The sequence below is a fragment of the Excalfactoria chinensis genome, chromosome 6 (genome assembly GCF_039878825.1).
Source record: "Excalfactoria chinensis isolate bCotChi1 chromosome 6, bCotChi1.hap2, whole genome shotgun sequence".
NCBI classification, from domain to species: Eukaryota; Metazoa; Chordata; class Aves; order Galliformes; family Phasianidae; genus Excalfactoria; species Excalfactoria chinensis.
Genome location: NC_092830.1, coordinates 33,310,886 through 33,331,809, shown reverse-complemented (window position 1 = coordinate 33,331,809; position 20,924 = coordinate 33,310,886). Strand labels below are relative to the sequence as shown.

Here is a 20,924-nt window from a genome sequence, read left to right as displayed (position 1 = left end):
AACAATGCAATATGAAACCCTGTGCTATGTGTTCAATATTTTTCCTCTGCATAATCAGTAATTAACCTACTTAAGCACCTGGAATAAAGGTTCTACTTAACACCCAAGAACACACCATCTTAAGAATTAGGCACGAATACTTGATGACTTGAGGTATTCCAAACTTACAAGCTACAAGAAACTCCAGGAAAATGGTAGAACAGTGTGTCTGTATTCAACAAGTGGGAACAGATATGCGTACAGGATAAGATTTGAATGGATTCTTAGCATGGACTACAGCAAAGTGCTGCCTCTGGATGGGGGACCCAGTGGTTTTTCAGGCTTTTGATGTAGAATAACCAGGTTCAGCTGCACTTCAGCCTGAATAGTATTGATGTAACCCCCAATGTTGAGAGTTCTGACATATTGCCAGTACAACACTTCCCTACAAAGTAACACATGAAGGAAGCATTTTCCAGACTCATTTAACCACAAATGAATGATAAACAAACACAACAACAAACAACACATTCTCTTCCTCTTTTGACACTTACAACACCGCTTCTGTGCAAATGACAGACAGCCCTACATGTTACAGACTACTCTTGTCAGGCTTAAGCAGCAAACAAACACAAGGAGGTAACACACATGGACTCTAAAACACTGTCTAAACCCATCGAACTGGATTCAGCCTGTGTGTGCCCAGACACCCAAGAGTCTCATTAACAGCAGGAATATTTGATGTTAAGATCCGCTGAAGTTGAACAGAGTTTGACTGACCCACTTTTAGACTTCAGGGAGGTTTATATCATATCAAGAAGCAATTTGAGTTAATGACCTGTTTAAGAGCACAAGCATGCTGCAAGCTCACTTTCTCCAGACCTGCTGGAGAGGAGCTATGCTGAGAGGGACCTGGGCGTCCTGGTGGACGACAGGTTGGCCATGAGCCAGCAGTGTGCCCTTGTAGCCAAAAAGGCCAATGGCATTCTGGGGTGCATTAAAAAGAGCGTAGCCAGCAGGTCAAGGGAGGTGATCCTCCCCCTCTACTCTGCCCTGGTGAGGCCTCATCTGGAATACTGTGTCCAGTTCTGGGCTCCCCAGTACAAAAAAGACAGGGATCTCTTGGAAAGAGTCCAGCGGAGGGCCACAAAGATGGTGAAGGGCCTGGACCATCTCCCCTACGAGGAGAGACTTAGGGAACTGGGTCTGTTTAGCCTTGAGAAAAGAAGGCTGAGAGGGGACTTGATCCAGGTTTATAAATACCTGAGGTGTGGGAGCTATAGTGGCGAGGCTGGTCTCTTTTCAGTAGTGCGTGGGGACAGGACTAGGGGCAATGGGCTGAAACTCCAGCATAGGAAGTTCCGCACGAATGTGCGCAAGAACTTCTTTACAGTGAGGGTGACGGAGCACTGGAACAGGCTGCCCAGGGAGGTGGTGGAGTCTCCTTCTCTGGAGATATTCAAGACTCGCCTGGACGCCTACCTGTGCGACGTGGTGTAGTGAGCCTGCTTTGGCAGGGGGGTTGGACTCGATGATCTCTAGAGGTCCCTTCCAACCCCTATAATTCTGTGATTCTGTGATTTATCACAGACAGAAAATAATGCACGGTATAATTCCTAGCTATATCTGGCCCACACTGATTTCAGCAGTGATCAAAGGCACCGCTATTTCAGGCCTGCCCTGGCCTGAAACAAAGTGGAAACTCACAGTGATGGAGAAGCAACAGGAAAGCTTTTAGTGGAGTACAGCTGAGAACAGAATATCTTTTTGTCCCGGGCTCTCCTAGCAAACCCATTGAAATTCACATCACAGGGTTGGTTTAAATCATTTGTAACTGTTAGCCCTAGTATTTAAACAAATACCACACAAACCCAATGCACCTGTGAATGTAAGCAGCTCTAAGTGCGAGGATCTAGCAGCAGCAAAGCCAGTTCACAGCCATTGGGAGTGATTGACTACACAAGGCTCTGAGGACATCACACATACTATTCTGTGCATTAATATTAATTGCAGCAATGACTCTTGTTGTTAAGCAGATTATCACAACCTAATGAGGCAGTCTTTCTACAGTGACTTGTAAAAACCTTTTTCATAGCCACTCTTGCTGCACCATGAATGCCCTACAGCCATTACCAGTACCAACAAACAGTAACTCCACAAACCAATGGGTCAGGACTACAGTTTTTTTTGGAAAGATGATAGGTAGTACAAATAGTGACTCTTGTTATTAGTGAGAAAAACTTAATGGAGAAATACGTACTTAATAGCTCTACAGAACTCCTTAAAAAGAGAAAACAAATCCACTTACTAGTCAGAAGCTCTCCATGCTCCACATAGGTCAGTTCTCTGTCCTCCCCCTTAACTTCAAGCTCCTGCATCACTCGTTGACGCTGCTTCTGTTTGTAATTGTGCTTGTTCCCAGCTGCCTTGAGCTGAATGCAAACATCAGCTGTGATCATCTGGGGAGTTTGTAGCACAGGTGGTTTCTTTTAGTATTAAAAAAAATAGATTAAATTAAAAGGGAGACTCCTCTGTGCTAAAAATAAAGTGGTCAAAAATGAAAATGGGAGCACCTATCCTGTGAACTGAAACCTTGTTGTACTGAAGTCTGGAGGAAGGTTTCTTAGATCAGGTGAGACTGTAAGGGCAAACACAGTAGGAACAAATCACCCACTTGAGAACAATCCTGTTACTGTGGGTATTTGTAGGGCACGAGTGACCTGGAAGCCTCAAAAGGGTAGAAATTGGCTTCACAGGCTGACAGAGGGCTCTGTAGAATGATGTGTGTGGAGACACTGCAAGCTTCTTCCCCTAAAATAATGTTAAAACTATGAGTTTTATTAACTGATATATGGAGTTAGAACTGTTTTCTAAGCCATCACACCCTAGTGAAATGGAATTGCTGTTTTCCAAGCAAGTCATCATAAAGATATGTTTGGCCTTTTGTTCCATGATCTGTTTAAGGAAGACAGCTCCAGTCCTTCACACATTCAGTGATACAGAGGATGTTTTAAGTCACTTTTTCTTTGTTGGAGAATGCTGCAGATACTAATTGTATCATATTCAAAATGACAGATATATACCTCTTAGATTGAAGAATGACACTGGGGCACTGCTCGGATGTTCTTTTCCCTTCCTTTGCTGGAGTGTTAAGTTAGCTTCAATAAGAAGCAGAATCTTAATCTTTGACTGTGGCTTCAATTGGCAGAACTGGAAATTAAGATGAAATGCAGTTGTATATTCACAAAAGCTCTGCAATGCTGATAAGAAATGATGTGCACAGAATTCAGACTAATGCAATAGTATTATATTTTCAATCTGCCTGATAAAGAAGAGAGTTACTCTAAAATCCATTAAATATCAATAAATAATTTGTACACACCGTACAATCTAAAGTGGAGATTCCCTTCTCCTAATTACACTGGCAGAAGGAACTGAATACAAAGCTCAAGGAGAACTGCAACAATAAATGACTTTAGCAAGGGGCACCAGGCAAGTCTTTGGGCTTGTAATTCAATCATTCCTTTGCTGACATCTCTGCCAGGAATTACAAAACAGGCATATATCTTATTAACATCTCTTCACTCTTAATTTTCTTAATGGTGTCACAAACTCATTTTGAGAGAGAGATACTAATCAGAATTGTGGCAACACTGGGACAAGACTCACAGGGCTTGGAGCTGTTGAAAAGCAGATTTATGCCTACAAACAGGGTGCCAAAATAACAGCAAACCATATATAAATACCAAAATAAATAGGAGAGCCTCCTTGTGCCTAGCCACATCTAGTCCTGGAAATAAGCTTGTTTCAGACCATGTGAATTCAGTCTTTGTATTGAGTGTTAAATTCCAATAGGTCTCTAGCATAATAGGTAACAGTTGTAAAGCTGCCAGTGAAATTGAGGGTTTTCTTGGTCTGCTAACAAGAAACTCAGTCCAAAGGTTTAAGGTCTGCAGAGCTGGCTGATTTGATTCTTGATGTTCACCAATATATGTGGACTGCTTCTATGCATCACTCTATTGATTTATCAAGTCAAACCACTAAGCAAGAACTTTGTATTTCCATTCATACCTTGCTACATAGATTGCATGATTCACACTACCCACTGATGCCTTTTTTTTTTTGGAGGGCGAGCTTTCTTGGAAAGGTTTCTCAGAAGCTGGCAACAAAATAATCATGGGCAGATCAGAATCATCCTTTGGCTTCTGTAACATCCGTGTATACCTATTGCAGGTCAAGTGCTTTTCACAGAGGTTTCTGTGTTTCAAGATCCAGATTTGGCCTGGATGGTCTGAACAGTCATTTTTTGGCCACCTCTGCAAGTCTCATCAGAAGTCCTCCAGCAGTCAGCCAATGGTGGTGGCAAATGCCAAACATATGCAAAAGGCATCTCAGTTAATCTCAGTGTGCTAGGAAATACCCATCCAGCCTTGTTATTTTAATATTTAACATGTTCATTATGGGTTCTCCACTGAGACTTAATGATGTTCCAGGCTGCTGCGATGGAGGCAACAAGAAAATTCAATGCAATGTTCTTCCTCTGACTGTGGTACTCAGCTTCTACTCTGGCTTTCAGGATTGCAATCTAGGTGGAACAGAAATTCCATTGCCTTGAGTGAATATAAGCATGGAGTAACTCTTTGATGCTGGGCCCTGCACTTGGTTCCAGCAGGCACAATGCTACTGTAGTGCATTAACATTGGTAGGCTAGTTGATAAAGAAATAATAAAGATTATCTTACATGCAAGACTTTACATATTCTGAACATCAAAAGCAAGGGAAACAAGTTTCTTCCTTCTCAACATCCTAATGCTGCCATGGTCAACATTTTCCCCTTTGCATCAGGTCGGATCAATCCAGCAGTTCTCTAACCCAGGAGAGGAGTATGTTACCAAAAGAGAAAATCATGGTCAAATGTAACAATATTTCATTAGCAATCATCCTAAAAATGTAAAAATATGGACAGAAATTGTATGAGGGTTTTTTGTCTCTTACTGGATGTGATACGATTAGTGATTCACTGAGATCAGTGGAATTTAATTACTAGCAAAATAAATAAATACACATCTTCCCATCACAAATTACTTTTAGTCATTGAGGGAAAGGAAAAGGAGGGTTTATTTTCACACTAAATGTAATTCAGGTGCTTCTTGCATGGGGAAAGAGGGGTGAAACAAGATTAAGCTGCACACGAGAAAATCTGAGAATGAATCAGCACTTGTGCTCCAGTTCTATTCACAGCACACGGTCTGAGATACGCACACAGTGCAGGGATATTCTGCTGACTGATTTGCGATCTCATACATTTGGTGTCAGGGTATTTCTGCTGTGTTCTATTAGATCTTGTTGCCTTTTCCTACTCTAACCACGTTTTATTAAATGTGGCATTCCCAGTATCTTCTGAGATACAGAAGGTGACAGGTAAAAGGGACTTGTTGCATTTAGCTGGTTTAATGTAGCAAAATTTCAGCCTTGCAGGCTTATGCTGCAGTTGGAACTGCTGTTGATCATAAATAAAGCAGTTACATTAGTGCTTCTTTTGCTAATACTCCACGTGGTTTGTTAATTAAACTGACCTGATAAGAAATGGTAACACGCAGATGTACAAACCCATATTCATGTGTTGTTTTATTGGTGCATTACAACATTACATCTCCTTCACACTGAGAAAGCATGAGATTAAAATACATTGATCCACAAAAAAATGCCTTCCCCACGCTGACTTTCCACTGGTAATTACAGCATCTACAGATCCCACTGTAAGTTTCACTTCATTATGTCTTTCATAATTTTAATTACATTTTAATCAAAGCTTTCACATTGTCTGCATTATGACTTTCAACTTAATTACATTAAAAGTTGTTATTCTTTCCTGCTTTGCAAAGCTCACCAATTACTCTTGCAACATAGCATCAATGCTGCATTACATTTCATATTCCAGTCTTTCAACAGCCGCTTGTCATTTAAGGTCTGCACACACACTTCCCAACCCAAAGAAAAGCACTTATTCGTATCAAAAGCCATTAAAATACTGGGAATGTGAACAGCACAGTTAGGAGGCCCCACTCACTTTTGAGAATAAGCCAGATCTATATAAAAACATGCAAAATGCACTATGCGTCAGTATTAAACTTCTACTTTTGTCTTAAGATTCTTTTTTTAACATTTGCATATAACCTGGAAGACTAAGGTTCCTGCTGAAAGAAAAAGCTAATGGCAAAGCCCTATACAATGAAAAGACAACACCTTTACTGCAGGGCTTTCTCTTAGTTATCCCATATGGTGTAATAGAAAATGGTATCTCTGTTACAGGACCCAATAGGATGGTTTAAAAACTTTATAGAATGGTTAAACCTTTACTAAACTTTGTGGATTTCTACAATAAGATCTTAATTACACTAGAGAAGTGTTTTCTCAAATCCAATGCATGTACAATGCCAGCATGATTCTGCTTCACTTTTGCTAGCTTCGTGACCCAGCACATGTACACCAGACAGTTAGGTTTGGCCAACTCTCTCTACTCCATAGCTCAGAATTCTGTAACTGTCATTAAGAAATCTTGCCTCTAACATTGTGTTTGACCATGCAGTCAAAACAGTATCAGTTTCACATGTAGATCAGGCCTAATTTCTACAGAATCCTGCTTGATTTTTGCCTTTTAGAATTTGCTCCCTCACGTCACTCCCTGTTTACAATGATTTCCAAATATCACTCATATCTATACACAGTATCATTGTATTTTCTTGTACACGATAATTACAATTTTTAGAAGGGAATTTAATGTACTTGTTTTCCATAAAAATTCAAGTGTTGCCAATCAGGAAGTAGCTCTTCTCAAAACAAAAACCTACAAAGATTACCTTTGACAAAAGTAAATGACAAGTGTTACATAAAGACGCTGAGCTGTTTGAATCACAAAATGCCTACAAGGCCAACACATATTCCAACAGGAACACAAAAATTATAATTATGGCAGCAGTCTCCTCCAGTCTAAAGCACCGTAAAAATGATTGTTGGTCAACACTACCTTGATTGCTTTATGTAGCAGCCCCTGCTAAGAAATGTTCAACTGCCTGGACATGGTCTAGAATATCTACCTCTATTTTCACAGGATATCCACAAAAAGAGATTCTGGAATCTGACAATCTGCCATCCAAAGCTATATCATTTCACAGGAATGTGATGTATACTGCATAGTGCATACGTAACAAAACTGGATCCTAATAATAATAAATTAACTAAGGTTGTTTGGTCATGTCCTCTGTACCAACATTGCTTTGAACAAAGTGAGTTTCAATTCAGGTACCAAGCCAACCTTTGCAAATACCATGCACAAAAACATGATGAGCTGAGAATGTGGAATGGTTAAAGTGGAACACCATTGCCAGCATTCCTCTTGATGTGTTACAGTGCTGGAAACCACCAAAAGCATTCATGGTCGTGCACCCAAAATCACAAATGAAAGTCTTTGCATTTCTTCAGATCATCAATGCTGCAGTGAGTCACTACACACAAATGAACGTGGTACACTGAGAATCACAAAACCATTATGTTTCTTCATCCTCAAACTTTATTTATGTTTTTAATTTGTTTTGAAGACTTCAGCTTGTCGGATGTCACGAATATTCCTTACTTTCATTTTGTTTCAATGGTAATTACTGCAAGCACTCTCAAAAAATTGCTAATGATATAACACCATCTTTCTGATCCATCCTATGAACATACATGTTATTGCAAGCTGATAATTTTATCAGTGTGAAATTCCTCAAACATCAGCATCGTCCTGTAGAACTACTAATGTGACAAGGATTGGCTCTTACAAACTTGTAACCATTTGAGCTTGTCAGCTGCTTGATTAGTAGCTCAGAATGACCTTGCCGAAGCTTAATACAAAGTTCTCCTAGCATAGTTTATCATGTTAGAAGGCAACAAGATAAACAGAAGGATGATGCCCTAACTTATTAAATTACACAAAGAAACATCTGGCCAGAACAGACACTGAACACCTGATGAAAAGTGCTGTGTGTACTCATCACCCATTGAAGTGAGTGAGTGCTGAAGACAATCGGAACTTTCTAGGAGATACAAAGTACTTAAGAAAATCTGTTTCCAGATCTACTGTATCCTCAACCACATCTTCTTTAAAATTACTCTCTTGATCAATCTCCATATGGGATTTCCTTTTAATGTCCTCTCTGCTTCCCCTGAATAATCTATCTGTTTGCAGTAGACTGAAAACAGATAATTCAGCAGTCAATATGAACTGGAACTCAGAATTTAAAAGTATAGCGATAATATGGCATTAAAAATGAAATGTTCGATTTGTCTTTACAACAAGAGAAGAAACAAAAGAAGTACAGATCAAGCGTACGGTAAGAAACACTGTGTTAAGAGACCAGCTTGGAGAAAATGTGAGAAGGCTAAAAGTTCATTTTGTGTTTCTTAGTCATACTGGACCTTCAGTTATTCCCTCTAGAGGCAGGCCTGTAGCATTATCTGCTGTAGGTCTCTCTTCTTTCTTCATTGAGTTCTGATCTAGCAGGCTGACGTAAGATTTATGACAAGCTGTATTACCCAAAGGAGGGTAGTGCTGTCTGTAGCAAATATAAGCAAAAATGAGGCCAATGATCCCTCCAACAAAAGCATCTAGGTAAGAAAAGCAACAAAATAGTGTTATCACAGACAGACTGTAAGGAACACTGTAAATACAAGGCATATGATTGACCTGTGTTTAACCCATCTTACTTTCTACGTTTTTCCTTTTCCCGTAAAGGAAAAATAATATTCTTTCAATTTCAGTAGTTATCTTTAATTTTCTTTCTTTACAAGAATCTCTAAATGGAGATCACAGGGACTTAAAAAAAGAATATTCAGGATTCATAGTGAAATATTCCAATGTTCACCTATTTCAACTATAAATCTTGAACACTCCATTTTCTAGCCAAACTTAACAGATTATGAGATTCAGGATTAGGAAATATTCTCAGTCTTCTGAATGGCTTTGTAATGTACATATATTCTACTCCACCTTTCACCTACAGTATGCTGTCTTGGTCTTTGTTCACACACCACAGCACAGCTAAGACAATTACAAAGCCACCACAAGCAATACAAATTGATGACTCTCCTGGGAATGAAAAACAAGGCCTGAGCTTTGGCATAGCATGTTACAGTGTGAACATGACTCCCCCTTGAGAACACAGGTCTTCCAGCTACAGGCTACCTGCAGAATATTGTGTGCCAGCATGTTTCTAGCTTGGGAAGAGCTATCTGAGTTTCCAGCTTGAGTTTCAGAAACAAAAATGTGAGCAACTGTAATTGGATACAGACACAACCCCTTGGGTGTAGTTTCCATCTATCATATATAAATACAGCATAATAATGTGCCTCAGAGCACATGTCAGTACATAAATCCTAATCCTTACTCTTGGCAAGATGTAGTGCACAATGCAAATGCACATCTAGAACAGCAGAGTACACCTGTATGCTGCTATTCATATTCACTTGTGTTAAACAAATTCAAACCAGCCAGGTCTCACACAGAGCACGAGAGCCCTAACAGCTTCATGCTCTCTGATCCAAGTGCACCAAGCCCTGCAACAAGGCAAGAACTCTGCAGGAGACCAAGAGACTCCTTCAAGAGCATGTCAAGGTTAATGGATTGTGATTAAGCTGCCATGGTAGAACAAGATGCTGCACAAACACAGAACCAGAGCAAAATAAAGCATGTAACAGGATGTCTTGCTTTGGTACAGGACTTCTGTATGAGATGGGAAAGAGCTCAGTGGGACCAAGTAATGCTGCATTTAATTGAAACCAAAAAGTAGAAATTCAGGAGCGTCAGTCAAGGAGCAATGGAAGTCTGTAATAATGTGCACTGTAACACACATGATTTCAATGAAACAAACAAACAATAAAATACAGAAATGCAAAGCTAACTATATAGATATATGAAAAGGTACCTCCTTGGCTTACCTTGCCAGTGGTGTTTGTAATCACACATACGTGACAGAGCAATCATCATAGCACAGTAGAGAGGCAATATTGCTGCACAGAGCCGCCAGCTCTTCCCCCGGCCATTTTCCGTGAAGCAATGCAACTTCCCAGCTAGGTAGAAGGTGGTAAAGCCAAGGCCTGAAAACGCAACTGAAAGAAAAATGCTGCATAAAGAATCCCTGATTTATTTATTTATTTCTAGATTAAATTAGACATTAAGATGAATTTATAACTTGAGTCACAAAAGCCTTTTCATGTTTAACCTTCAATATGCCTTTCCTGATTAGAGACCTGGTGTAAAAAGTTCAGGCTCAAAGCTGAAAATGATTCATAAAAGGATGCAATTGTCTTACATCTAAATGATATTTTAGGTTCCGTTAACCTGTCCCTACAGAACGTGCTGAACTGGCAGCAATTACAGAACACAGCGAGTTTCTGAGCTCCACTTCCTTGCTCTTTTGTTCATCTTCCAGAGTACAAGCAGGGTGTTGTGGGGTTTTTTTGGTGTTGGTCATTTGTTATTAGACACTTCAATGTATTTTATAGCTGTAGGAAAATAAGTGCTGCTGCTGAACAGGGACTTCTCTGCAAAATGCAGGGAACATCCACAACAATCATACATCAAAACAGAGCATAACCAACAGAATAGCCAGTTGGAAGAGACCTCAAGGATCATGAAGCTTCAACCCCCTGTTGCATGCAGGGCTGCCAACCTCCATATCCAGGCTGCCCAGGGCCCCATCCAACCTGGCCTTGAGCACCTCCAGGGCATCAGGGACAGAGCATAAGCACATAAAGCACTGACATTTATATTTATCCAAGTATTCAAAATCCTTCTTATGACTGCTTTTAAATGTTTTACCTTTCTCATACCTACCCAGCTCTCTAAGAGGTGATAAGCTGCACACATGATAGAAAATTCTGAGTTTCTGCCCTCAGTGCTGGGTCAGACATGTCTTTTTTCTAATCTGCTAAGGCTTTTTAAATGCCCTTGTCCTCATGTTCCCAAACGCTAACTGTGATAAAGTAATTGCTCTGTTTTGCTGATGAATCTATGGGACGGACTATTTTAGCTGACAGCACAATGGTTTTATAAGTTTATACCACACAGCTGTTTAAATGCAATTACTGAAGATTTGCATTTCATCCTCAAACATGCAAATAAATCATTTCTTTAGCCTGGATGTAGAGAGCCAGACAGAATGCTAATTAATTAGCAAACCAACACGCCAAATGTTTTGTTTCCTAGCACCTTTTCCAACCACTGCTGATTCAGTATTTGTCAGAAGACAGTGGGAAGCAAACCTTAAAATATAAGAGGCTCGAGCAACTGAATAAATATAAGATTTCTTGCAGACTGGGTTACAATCTCACGTTCAGACTTCTGCAAGTGATATACATTTGCTTTGCCCTTCACACCATCTATCTGACAGGAAGAAATCATTCCTTCTGCCATTTCTCTATCATGGTATACTTGAAATGAATATATTTTCCTATGGCTCTGAGACACATCCCAGAGCAGCAGGATTTTAAACAAAACAAAACAGGATCTGCATTTCATTCAGACCTTCTCTCTTATCAGAACAAAATCTTACAAGATTTATGAGCTTCTCATGGGATCAGAACAGAAAAACACTGGAGTGCCCTTGTATGTTAATGTCTATGATATACAGAAAAACCAAATTTCATAATGGCCATCTCAATACTGTAGATAATGAAGAATGCAGAGAAATCTTTTATTTGTGCACTCAAACTGAGAAGTGCTTGTGCCTTAAATTCTTCAACCTAAACCATAGTTTCTAAAGAGAGGTTTCATATTCATGATTCAGATAAGGCAGAGCTGACCTGCAAAAGCACTACAATGACTATTATAACAGCAACATCCATCGAAATCAAAATGCACTGCATTGCCTTTCAGCGACCTGGAGTATTAAGCTGAGCTCTTCCTCGATAGTTAATCACTCGTGAAAGATGAATCACAGTAGGATTCTCAGAAAACTGACTGTGGAGATCATCACCTCAAGGATTTGTTCTACTGTAACACTCTTAGTAAGACAAGGTTCCTTTTAGGCATGAGACAATTTAATTTTTTAAATATGTCTTCAAATCAGACTGAAATACTTAGTCTGAAACTGAGCAGGAAAATTGCACACATCATAAAGAACATCTGCTGCTGATGGAACTGCTGAATGGAAACTATTCTCCGTAGTAATCTACACTGAAAGCACACGGTTTGCTGCAATGAATGTTTTAAAGAGGTGAAGCAGCACACAGGAACACTCTCAGTCAAAGTAGCTACACACATTTTCACGATTTCTGGACTTAAGCCTCTGTTATTTATTCATTTATTCACCTTGAATTATAAGTAACTACTTTCTGATCTTGGAAGATGTATGTGCATGGCAATACATAACCAAACTGTAATACAGTTTGGATATAAGCCCTAACCAGGCATAACTAGGCATGTTCCATAAAATGGGTGTTTGACATAGCAGCTCTGGCATACTAAAAGCAAGACAGCAGAGTAAAACCAATGTATTTATCTGGACAAAGCTCAGGAAGTATTTAACTTAAAATGAAACAGTCAGTGTTTCAATTCAGGAACTTTGCCTTTTTTCTTTAGGTCTGTTCCATCCCATCCAGTGCAAAATGCAACCTCCAGAACTGCAACTGTTTTGTCCTGATGGTAGAGATCTACAAAATAAAGGACTGTTTATTCAAATAAGTGTAAGTGGCAGCAGCAGGTTTAATTTAAGAGGCTTTAGAGCAAACTTCATCGTACTCAAAAATGTTTCCAGAAATAAGTTCTGAATGTACAGAGAACATCCATAGAATAAATATCTGAACTTGACACAAAGCCAGCTTTTGCCACCCATAGTTGTGTTCCTCTAAACAGAAGGTGAAAAAGAAGACATTCACACGCTCCTGCAAGGGAACTTAAGCCCAGTGTAAGATGGAGAGGTACCAAAATAACACTCTAGCTTATAACTATGAAAATAATAATTCGCAAAGCAGCTTCACAGTACAATATTATGAGACTGATTTTCCTTACCCTGGATCATGCACATCCAGAAAGAGCTGCTTGACCCCATATTCACAGTGCTAATGCAGAGTCAGCAGAGAAGAACACAGAACTGAGAACTAAATACTTGAGGATGTGAGACTATTTATCATAACTGTAACAATACATTCTAAAGCCATGGTCCCTCACCAAATATTTAGCTGCTAGATCTGTTTCCACACAGTAGAGAGCATGGAACTAATTTAATACTAATTACTATCTAAGAAAGGCAGTTATTTTTTCTACTTCCATAGGAAAGAATAAGAGAAATGTATCAATTCTGAAGATATCCATCTCAGTGAATGTCACTCAAAGCAAATGTATCTGAATTCGGCAGGTTTCAACCCTAAGATTCCAACATTTCTGTTAGCAGAGGGGAAAATTATCCACAAAAGCCAAATTCATATATATGTATATATATATAGTGATGCAGTTCAGCAGTAGAGCTTAATACCTTGATTTCAGCACTATTTGAGATTAATGCACTACTTGGGATTGGCAGTGGGGTTGGAAATAGGTGATCTTTAAGGTCCCTTCCAACCCAAACCATTCAAAGATTCTAGGAAACAACTCAATGGCTATGCACTCTGTGCAGGCTACTTTGCTTGATGGCTATATTTTGAAGATATGATCAGTCAAAAACATTAAACAAATAATTTATTCTTCAAGAAATCTAGGACTGCAGGTGATATTCATACTGAAGAATTTGTCAGTCAATAGAACGTACTTGAGAAGCCTCTTTTTTTTTCCCCCCATGAAGGCTGGACTCAATATTTCACTGTATCATAGGAAACATGCAAAAATCAGATCCTACATCATTACATATGAATTTTCAAATTGTCTAATGTAATAAAAGTTATCACTCTGCACAAGAAAGATTCCAAAGATGATCATCATCTACATCAATACTCCTACTACGTTAATTTCTTATGATCTGGAAGAAACCAATACTCTGTTTACATAAATAAAGCAAGGAGCTGCATAAAATACCAGCCAGCCCTCTTTAGAGACATTGGCACAAATGAAAATGAGAAAATCAGTCTGATTCAATTTAAAACAGCATTATCTTAAGATATACTTAACGCAAATTCCAGACAGAAATATTTAATTAAGTGCTCGATGAGGAGAAAAAGAACAAAGGCACATTTTTTAAACTACACAATAATGGTGTTTGAAGCACATCGGAAAGAGCTCTATTTCAGCATTATCATTATTGGAATACACAGAGCTTTGTGAGACTCAACCTTTCAGATTGCCTCTGTCACCCTCTCTTAGAAAAAAAGGCTCAGAGAAGAAGCAAAGGGAATGACAGCATTTAGGAGCACAGCAGACCCCACTCTGACATCTTATTCTCTCAGGGGATGTAGGTGGGTTTAAAAAGCCATCTGTATGGACCAAGTCAATTACCAAGTTAAAAGGCATAAAGGGACAACCTGTGAACAGGAATCTGATCCAAAGCCCCCAAATAAATTATTCATTCAAAACGAACAGCTTTTAGGGGTGTTTTCTGGAAATTAAAGTACCCCATAAGGATCTTCAGCACCTCAGGCTTCAGTGGATGCTCTGCTAAACACACAGTACGTGTCTTCCTCACATGATGCAGTTTAAAAACTGGAAAAGAAGTAAATAAATAAATACCCCCAACTCATCTTAGTGGCAACAAATTATGAAACTGCAAAACAACCACCGCAAATGGCCTGTCAGAGAAAATGATCCATCTCTTTGTCTGTAATGCCTTACACTTGCAATGATTACTGCAGAGCTTTCATATTCAAAGATGTACTATTCTTCACTGGAATTGCACAGCAGCCTGCCGCAATTCTAGCTGGGGCAACTGGTGAATGTTTTCAGTTTCACACTGTTCAAAGGCTGAACTATTTATCTTTCCTGAAGAAAATGTATGACACCAAACAGCTGCATAAATTTCAATGCTGAAATTCGATTCAAAGAGGATTTTATAGGAGTACAATTCCCAGAGTACATTTTGAGCTTATTATCACAGGCAAAATATATATCTGTTTTTCCGAGTGGGATAGTCAATCACCATCCCTGTGGCTCAGCTTTATTAATTTATTTCCACAACAACAAAGAAATACAGTTCAGCAGAAGCAACATGAAAAGCACATCACAAAATACAAAAGTAGGCAAGGATCTGGGAAACAAAAAGGAAATACTGGAGACAGAGACACGTTAGAACAAAGAGCGACTTATATTATCTGAAAGGTAAGTAAGCAGAGTATTAGTCATTAGGTTGCTTTGGCAGGACTGTTGCAAGGAATTCCCATGAAACTTCTTTGTGCATCTTTTGTCTGATTTGTTATTTACAGGAACCCTTCAAGACATCTCACTACATCTGAAATATCTAAAGTGGTCTCAAGGCACATCTGGGAAAAAAACAACAGTGAAGTTCTTCTGAATTGTTCTGTTAATTGTGCTATTTACAGAAAGTCCTAGAGGTGAACCTGTTCCATGGACTCCTTTGCCAATTCGGATTGATGGAAACCTTGAACAAATCCCCTTTCTCCGAGAACACAGTAAAGACAAAGCCCAAAACGTCTCAGATTCTGGAATTACTTTGAAGACAAAGGGAACAGCACTCAAGCACTAAGCACAGCAGACTTAGCATTCATGTACCCTACAACAGATCACCTGGTGAATTCAGCCTTCTTCATACAGTTGTGCCAGACTAAAATACATCTCTGCAAGGCATGTTTTTTACTCTTTTACTCTTTACTCATAACTGAAATCTCCATGTTTTTCAGTCACACTTGGTGAAATTAAACCCAACTAATGAATTTATATTAGATTTAAATCTGGGACAGAATGCCATTTGGGCAGTGGCACTGCTCCAGCATGGTCTCTGGATAATGTTTCTAACTCCTTACAGGCATAAAGAGCACCAGGGATTGACTGAATGGTTTTGTTAAATCAGACCAACATCCCTCTATGAAATAAAGAAAGCACACCTCTAATTTCATCCAGAAAAAAAAAAGAATATTAAAACTGAGATAAGATTTGCTACAGTGGTTCAAACAGGTCAGCTCTAATTCAATAATTCACTGCCTACTTCCTTGACATTTATGATAGCCAGAGGATAATTTTCTCTTTCTGCTACTTGTTAGCATAAATACAGCATCTAAACACAAGCTCTAGATTATCATCTTTTAATTCTAGTACAAATTATTGTCACTGTGGGATTTATGAGGCAACTAAGTAGAAATAAGTCCTGTCAAGGACAAGTTTTTCTTTACAGCTCAACATTCCTTCAAAGGAGAATATACCAAGTCTCACAAATTGAATGGGGTAACGTCTTACCTCCCATTCTGCCACACATAAGTCTTCAGTATTGTCCTTGTAAATGAACGACATACTGCTCAACTACTTGCTCTCTCACTTATCATGCCAGGTAGTTGCATCAATCTCTCTTGGACATATGGACCAGCATGCGAGTATTTTGGTGGACAGAAAAGCTTTACAGCAGAGGTTTGAAGCGTTTCCACCACACACACAGCACAGTATGGTAGGGAGCATCAAGCAGCTTGCTGTAAAAGCTGTTGCCTGTTTGTATTTTTAGTTCAAGAGAAATAAGTCATTTGGAGACCTGTTTGAGATGCACATAATCTGAATCTCAGACTAAGAGGAGTTGACTTATTAGTACTGCTGGAGAACTAAGCTTTGCAGAGTTTGTCTCACAAGCCCCACACAAATTCAAACAGCCTTTGAGTGCTGAGAGGTAAATATTTCAAAGAGGTAAAAACCTGAAACACAAACATTCCCAAGTATACTTACAGCTTGAATTAAGAAGCCAATAAACCCCACAGGGGACCTTTTTTTCCTTGCCTAAGACATTTATCCCTTACTTCTCAAGATACTTCTATAAGAGGATGAAATATTTCAAAGAGGCGCTGCTATACAGTTGTTAATTAAGAGATTTATCTTGAAAATAGGGAGTAGCAGCAATTACTGCCAAAAACCTGTGGCTTGTAGCTCATCTGTTACTTAAAATGTTCACTCTCAACTGAAGGAAATATGATTATCCTCCATGAAATTGCTAGCTAAAGATAATTAACAGTTGAAATTTAAATACCCAACTATAATTACATGTACTGCAGTAATATTTGATATAAATTATCACGGCACAGCAAACAATTCTATTGAAATTCAGTAATTTCTTCACTCTGAATCAACACACCTTTTTTTTTTTTTTTTTTTTTTTTTTTTTTGCAAATAAATTAATGCCTTTTAAAGTGTAAAAATATTTTATGTTCTAGAACAGATTAATTTCAGTTACTTATTGAGAAAGTGGAAGAGAAACTGTCTGTCTGCTGTTCACTTAAAAGACATAAAACTTTCCAGCCTCAGCCTCCTCCTGTTTTTGCGTTGTTTGGGCTTTTGGGGGGACACGGCAAGACACATCACACATACAACACAAACATACATGAGTGCATTCAGCGGAACAGCTAATTTTAGAGATAAAGGAGGAATGAAATATCAAGCAATCTGCCAGTCAACATCAAAAGTGCTTTTTTTTTTTTTTTTTCCTTTTCTTTTTTTAACAGCTATGATTTTCCGCATCTAAGTTGACAGGTTTACACCAAGAAGTCTCTGACTATAACAGATACTTATAACGTAAATATGTTTGAACTCCTACTTTTAGACTTCTTTCTTATTTACAGCATGTGATAGTTCCATTATTCAAGACAGGATCTTGCTGCGTTCATCCATGCAAACTCACTAATTTCAAGGAAGTCACGAAGGAAGACAGCCAGAGCAGGCAAGACAGAAAAGTCGGGTTAATAAAATGCAGAATAAAATAACTACTAATATGACAGAGGACTTACTGCATCACTGAGCACCTTCCACCAATTTAAATTACATGCACACCTGAGTCTGCAGAATTTGCTTTGCTATCAAAAACATCTGAACCATTCTATTCCTTACTTAACTCTCTCAGTACAAACCCAAATGGATTTTTAACTCTCCCCGTGAAAGAGATATTTTAAAAAGACCTCCTATGCTATTATTCACTGGCAATTTCATTTAGGTGTCTAACTTGTATGGTTTTCCAACATGATATTGAACTTCCAACGCAATCATTTTCCAAAAGTTTCTGCTAGTTCAAACAGAATGCTTAAAATCCTAAAATCAAACTTAGTTTAGACTGAAAACAAGCAAGAACTAAAAGTCTCAAGAGAAAAATCACCAGAAAAATACAGGAAATCATTTGACTGCTACAAAGCAATATTCACTTTAAAAATGTTTTGCATCAATATTTTATGTGTAGGGTTTGTTAGATAAAGCTGTGGCTTCATTATTTGCTCAGTTCTCTGCACAAGGGAGGAAAAAAAATATTACCTATCTGCTGACTTATCTGTAATAGCTGGTTTCTTCCTATCTAGAACTGACAGTAATAGCAAAACCCAAATGGGACTTCCTGTGGATGTTCTGCTCTTCACTCAGTTTGGCATAAACTACATTCCTGATTTCATGCCATTTATTGCAGAACATTTATCTCAAGAGATTTTTAATATTTCCTTGTTTTCAACAGACCTAAATTTACAAGTTCAGATATCTTTATTACTGAGTCTCCTATAACAGACACGTCTATATAAGGCTGCCTCACATTTTTGCCTTTGAATTCAATTTTGAGTGTTCTGTTGATTTTTTTCTTGTTTGTTTGTTTAGTCTTAGCATGATCTCCAATAACATAATGCCATGTGCTGCAAGAGGGGACTTTCAAAACAGCTTCAATAGCAGATCAAAGTGAAAATGGTACCACGGTCTTACCCAGAGCCTCTCCAGATTTAGAAATGTACCCTACCAAAAATTAAGAGCTTCTTACAGTCATTCCTGGACAAAATAAATCACAGAACCCCATGCAGCAGCCTCCTCTGTCTTCAGGTCTGAGTTGACACGTTTATTTTCAAATTTCTCTTGAGTTTTCTGACCCGTTTTGCTCCAGAGAAGTGCTGTCATCACAGTTCACAGGCTAAAACTGATAGTCAGATTCTTAGTGCAACTCAAAGTCTTTTTTGCTGAACAGGTCAGTCAGAAGAACAACGGCCTTAGCTTTGCATACAGCAGAAGTCTACAATACTGTAGCCTTTTCTTCAGGCTATGAAATCAAGCATGTGCCTGAACCTTACTGAAAGCTTAAGGTTAGGCAAAAGAACGGAGAGAATTAGTCTGAAAGCTTTTTCCTCTGCACTGATGAAAGAAAATTTGGCTGCAATGACCAAGAAGAAAAAACACCCATAATAACCAAGAAGCAGCGACAGCTGCTGCAAAAACGTGTTTATCCAAGTCAAATTCAGAGACTCTTAACTTTCAGCTCATTTGTTTCCCTTTGCTTCTCCAGCTCTTGAAGAAGAACCGTGTCAGCTCTTAAGAGCCCTTCATTCTACTCCTCGTTAATGACCTAGGATGCAAGATGACAACCCTTTTTTTGCTCACACTCCTTCAAAGCCTCAGTCTATTCCTAAATTCCCTGTACTACATGAACTAGAGATTAGGAAAAACAAAACTAAACAAGAGCCTCCTAAAATCTTTTGGTTTCCTATCTGAATCACAAATTAGAGTGGACTGCAAACCATCAAATCACAGTCCTGAAATCAAGAAACCGGCTTATCTGGTACAGTTTAGTTACAATTTTATGATTTCTTCCAGGTTTTCTTCCAGAAGGTCTGGTGAATATTGCTGGATAGCAGAGAGATGTAACAATTCAGTTTTTTCAGCCATCTTAACAAAAAAGGCTGTGTGCTGCTCAGAAGCAAAGACCCCTCATACAGCTTGAAAGCAAGCCTACTGTTTTCAGAGAAACCGATGGAAAGATAAGGATGTTCCCTTTCACCTTAAGATTTGGTATAGCCTCAGGCAGATAAGAGGTATTAACAAAGAGCCTCATAGCTACATGACTATGCCTGTTCACAAAGAAAACGACAGCTAAGTAGCCACTTTGCATTAGAGCTGCTCAATAATTGGCAACTGAGTAATTCAACATACAGTCTTGATAGCTTGTGGAAATTAACAGGAACTCTGTTTCTGGGAAGCGCGTTAGAGTTGGAAGGGAAGGTATACGTACTCCTAATAGGATGTAGGGGCTGATCTCGCATATGAAGGAAGACATGGAAATGCAATGAGAAAATGCAGCTGGGACTCCTCTCTCTCCTCAGTCACAGATAGGACTTGATTTTCTCTGCAGTATTATTTTCCTTATATATTTTTTAAGCTTGTTACAACAGCCTGAGCAATTACTGCAGTCATTCATAATGGAATCTGGCTACTTAAAGTAGAAGATTACTATTCAGAACTGGTCCAAAGATATAATCTCATTTATTAGGCCAGCAAAAAATAATGATCCTTCCCCCCCTGTATTATTGTTTCTTTTCTAGAGACGCTGCTCTTTCTCCCACCAAATGGAGCACCAAAAAGCACAGATGACCTCATATTCAATTCTCTTATAATGCACACAGCCTATTTTTAATATAAATAGAATCTACATTGTGTTACATGCTCTTCTTGCAAAGTTTTCTTAAAGGCAGTAGCTATACTAAAGTGCAAGTAGGTATTAAGATCTTAATTCTTTGGTTACTGCTCCCATTAACTCTGCTGATCATGTATTTGATGTAGCAATAACAAACATTAACAGAGCAGAATTCTCTTCAGTTCTGGCATTGATTCTGATCACTAAAATTACCCTCTACATTGCAAAAGGGCATTTTACCTTAATCTGTGATGAGTTTATACCTGAAAAGGCTCACCCTGAATAGGGAAATTCAAAAATCAATTCCCTGCAATGTTACAATTTGAAACGTGAAACTCCTGCAAATCTGGCCACAGAAAATATTAATTATCTAAATAGTGACACTTCATCACATAGGTCATTTTC

The 20,924-nt window shown here is 38.7% G+C and overlaps 1 protein-coding gene across 1 annotated transcript in view; it reads right to left on the bottom strand.

Moving 5' to 3' along the window:
- Positions 1–5,583: 5,583 nt before the first annotated feature.
- PLPP4 (phospholipid phosphatase 4) overlaps positions 5,584–20,924 on the bottom strand; it is a 43,702-nt gene continuing 28,361 nt past the window's right edge. The window contains exons 6-7 of the mRNA XM_072340431.1: positions 9,955–10,125; positions 5,584–8,625 (exon numbers count right to left, since the gene is read on the bottom strand). Of these exons, the coding sequence (XP_072196532.1) occupies positions 8,426–8,625; positions 9,955–10,125 (371 nt within the window). The 3' untranslated portion in view covers positions 5,584–8,425. The remainder of the gene's footprint in view (positions 8,626–9,954; positions 10,126–20,924) is intronic.